Consider the following 4,567-nt stretch of genomic DNA (forward strand, 5'->3'; position numbering starts at 1 on the left):
TATATAAAGAAGAGATGTAGTAGTGCAGCTTATTTAATTCTGTTTCATTTTTTTCCCCCTCTGTACGTCATATTACAAACATGGATGTAATTTCAAAGTTCATATAAATAAGCTAATACAAAAATAGCCCCACTTAAAACCCAACCTGCGCATATGTAAAACATACAGTTTGTCAATTTTCTGTGCAAGTGAACCAACTTTCCCGACATTTGCCTTTTTTGAAAGCCTTGTGCGATTGATTACCACTTCTACATTGCCAACGTTCCCTTTATCCCCTTTTTTAATTCTTCAAAATGACAAAATGATTAGTAATTTTGGATCTGATAATAATCGTACAACAGAAGAAAACTTGGAACATGACGACGAAACGACGTCAACCGTACTTTCGCAAAAAAAAAAATTAACGAACAAGGAAAAAAAAAAACTAGAATACGAAGAAAGAACTAGGAAAAAAAGAGAAAAACATTTAAAAAGAGTAAAAAAAATAATCACAAAAAGTAACGTGCCTTCGCTAAATGGTCTAAAAAATGAGCTGCTAAGGGACTGTCCCGCCACTACTCTGAATTGGACAGACGAACCAAAGGAAGCTCTCCAGAAGGGGAAAAATGACCAAAATGTGAAATCTCACAATGTAAACTCTCAAGAGGAAGCCCCCCAAAGTGCCAACACAGATCGAATAAAAAATCCAAATGACCATTCACATGAGCCAGACGAAACAGGAACAGAAGAAAATAAATCACGTAGAAAAGAAATCGAAAGGATAAACAAAAAATACAAACAACTCTGTTCTATGGAAAATGTGTCGAAGAAAAAACTGATGAAAAAGCTAAAGTACAAACAAAAGCAGGACAAAGAAGCGGAAAAGGAAAAGTTGTTCAAAAATATAGAACAGTACAGGTTAAACACTAACCAGCGAAATTTCATCATTCAATTTGACACAAAGAAAAAGAGCCCAAATCAGGAAAATCTAGAAAAACTGTTTCAGACGTATGAAGAAATGAAGATCGATTTGCCAAATAATTTGAAGGTTATAAAAAACAAGCTAGAAAAAAAAATTTTTGGAAAGCAAAAAAAGAAACCAAGAATTTGCCACTTCTCAACATGGTGCAGAGGGAAAGAAGCTCAAAGTGTCAAAAGAGGTGCACCATCATGTTGATGTAAATCAGAAGGGTGATCTGATCCCCAGTGAAGGAGATGATACTAACGCTGAGCTAGTAACAAACGGCTGCTTAGCAAAAAATGGAAAAAATTGCAGCGAATGCGTAGGGGAAACTAAGTGCAAGCATGTGCTTAGCACTGGGAGTGACCTTACTGAAAATGACCATCTTGATGATGACAATCCTGAAGGTGAGCATCCCGGTGACTCCTCCCCTGATGGTGAGCAACCCGGTGACTCCTCCCCTGATGGTGAGCATCCCGGTGACGCCTCCTCTGATGGTGAACATCCCGGTGACGCCTCCCATGATGGTGACACACCGGATCGCGCGAAACACCGTGGCGAGGGAAATGCCCAACCGGAAGGAGAGAAAAGAAAAATCGTCTACCAAAGAGTCAGTATAAATCGAAAGGACAACATAGAGAAAATGAGACAGGCGCTGCCCGTCCTGGGGTACGAACAAGAAATTATCGAAGCGATCCTAAATTACGATGTTGTGTTTATAAGTGGAGACACGGGATGCGGAAAATCTACACAAATTCCTCAGTTTGTTTATGAGCACGGGTTCTGCACAGATAATTACCTCATCGGCGTGACAGAACCGAGAAAAATAGCTGTAAGAAGCATTTCGAATAGGTTAAACGAAGAACTAAACATTGAAGATGTAGCTGGGTATCAAATAAGATTCGAAAAATCGCATTTTTTAAAAAACAGTAAAATAAAAGTTATGACGGAAGGTATACTGCTAAGAGAAATTATGAACGACTTTATTTTGTCAAAATATGCTGTTATTATCCTAGACGAAGCCCATGAGAGAAGCATAAACATGGATTTAATTTTAGGCCTCCTGTCAATCATCTGCAAAATTAGAAAAAACAATTATTTCGCATACAAATCGAATGTCATTCCAATTAAAGTCATCATTATGTCTGCAACTATTAATGATACCCACTTTTTTGAAAATAAAATTTTTACAAATTATACCTCCATCAACATTCCAACGGAAAAAGTCCCCGTGGTAGATCACTTCCTCTCCTACACGCCTCAAAACTATATTGAAGAAGCGAAAAAAAAAGTTATACAGATTCATAAAAGGCTACCACCTGGTAGCATACTAGTGTTCTTAACAAGCCAGGAAGAAATTTATCGTTTATATAATTTACTCAACAATTTGAAAATGTCCGAAAAAAACACACAAGTAGGAGATGAAAAAAAAATACATACACTTGAACATACTAATGAGGAAGCGAAAAAAACGCAGAACGAAAATATAAATTCTTTTGACCTAAGTGAGGACGAAAAAAACGCGAATGATAATAATTGCAGTTTTTTTTTCAGGTCAACGGATGAAAATAAAGAAAAGCGAATTATATTTGAAGCATCCGACAGTGACGACGAGGATGCTCCTTTGCACAGCGCCCTGTCGGTAAGCGCATCTGACCTTACGGAGCAATGTGAAAATGATGCCGATGGATATGAAGAAAATTACAGTTTATTGAATAATCCCAGCAGTGCAGAAGCGAACCAAAAGGACAACAACGCAGAATCAAACGGCTTGGGAAAAACGGAGAACGGGAATGACGCCCCCCCCTGCTGTGGGAGCAGTCAGACTGAAGAAGGTGAGGTTGGCGAAGGAGGCCCCCCTTCGGAAGGACATACCAAGGGGGATGATCATTATGGTGAAGATGTCGAAAATGGGAATGAACTGTCGGAGGATAGCCAATCTTGTAGTGAACACACGCCGGACAACCAACCGGGTGATGAACAAACGGAAGGACAGCCCAACGAACGCACAGTCAACGGAGAAGGGAAAAAACAAAAGAACAAACAAGAATCAAGTATTTGGAAGGGAAGCGACGGGTCAGGCAGACTAAAAGTTTTTAAGCTCTTTGCAAATATGCACATGCAGGAACAACTAAGTTTATTTAACGACCCTAGGGATGATGAGCGAGTCTGCATTATAAGCACAAACATAGCAGAGACGTCTATCACCCTGCCAAACATTCGCTACGTAGTGGACTGCGGAAAGGAAAAGAGAAAAATTTACTCAACATTGAACGATTATTCCTACTACGTTATTGATAACATAAGTAAAAGTTCTTCAATCCAAAGAAAAGGAAGAGCAGGTCGAATCTTACATTTATTAAAAAAAAATAAAAAAAATAAAAAGAAAATAGAAACAGAAAAGGGACATGTGTACAAATTATATTCATCAAATTATTACAACTATTTTTTCAAAAACGATAATGATTTCCCAATTTTGAACTACCCCCTTGACTCCCTAATTTCTGCTAAGTTTTAAAATAAAAAATGTAGAACATTTCCCCTTTATTAATAAGCCAGAAAAATGTAAATTTCAGGAGGCACAAAAAAGATTAATTTATCTTAACTGTGTCTATTTTGGGTACCAAGATGTTCAGTTCCTCTTTAAAACCTTAAGTGATAAAATGGCCTCAAAAAAAAGTATCGAAAATCATATAAACATGTTTAACCCGAAGCATAAAAGCGGAATTACCACTACTGGTAGTTTCGTCCTGTCCCTACCGATAAGCACAAGATATGCTAAAATTTTAACTGACGTTTGCCTAAAATCGTTAGCGATTAATCACACCAGTTCAATCCCGTTAGCCTGTCTCCTAGTCTCGTGTTTATATTTGGAGTCCATTTTTTCGTACGACTACAAGCTCAAGGCGAAGTACGGCAAAGGAGGAAAAAAAAGGAAAACCCTCATGAATGGAAACAGAGCGAAGAGTAGTAGCCAAACGAATGCTAATGACACCCTCAGCAGACGTAACTACAATTTAGCAAGCTTAATTTTTAAAAAGAACGACGAAAATGAAAATCAAAGTGATGTGAATAGTTGTTCCTCTGGTGATGTACCCACCGACGAGAGCAATTCATCAGAAGGAAATTCCCCAAACAGCGATAAAAAGGATAACACTCTTGATAATTTTAAATTAAGATTCGATAACGACATTGACTTTTACATGAACGTGTGTACCTCCTTTTATTTTTCAAAGGACAAAAATCATTTCTGTTGTAGCATGCACTTGGACAAGAAAAAAATGGAAGAACTACTCAAATTGTCCAACCATTTAATAAAAATAATAAATTACAAATTTAACAAAAATATTAATTTTGATCTTTTGGAAAAAAACACATCAGATTTATCCAAAAAAATAATTCACTATGCAGTCATCCAGGGATTTATAGATCACTTAGCCATTCGCTCCGACTTAATACATAACGAGTATACGAGAAACTCCAATTTAAATTTTAATAACAAGAAGGCTTACTTCTCCCAAAACATGAACACACCAATATATATCAATTCGTCTTCGCTCATGTATAAAAATAGGTAAGTCACCACCACCATCCCCTACAGTTTGCATAGTGCTCAGGAGTGGCCAA

The 4,567-nt window shown here is 37.3% G+C and overlaps 1 protein-coding gene across 1 annotated transcript in view; it reads left to right on the plus strand.

The window, feature by feature from the left end:
• Positions 1 to 1,555: 1,555 nt before the first annotated feature.
• The window catches only part of PCYB_141220 (RNA helicase), a gene marked incomplete at its 5' end in the record, with an annotated part of 3,866 nt that continues 854 nt past the window's right edge, over positions 1,556 to 4,567 (plus strand). Inside the window, 2 exons of the mRNA XM_004224593.1 lie at positions 1,556 to 3,458; positions 3,604 to 4,514. Coding sequence (XP_004224641.1) covers positions 1,557 to 3,458 — 1,902 coding nt within the window. The remainder of the gene's footprint in view (positions 3,459 to 3,603; positions 4,515 to 4,567) is intronic.

This window comes from Plasmodium cynomolgi, chromosome 14 (genome assembly GCF_000321355.1).
Source record: "Plasmodium cynomolgi strain B DNA, chromosome 14, whole genome shotgun sequence".
In the NCBI taxonomy this organism is placed as follows: Eukaryota; Apicomplexa; class Aconoidasida; order Haemosporida; family Plasmodiidae; genus Plasmodium; species Plasmodium cynomolgi.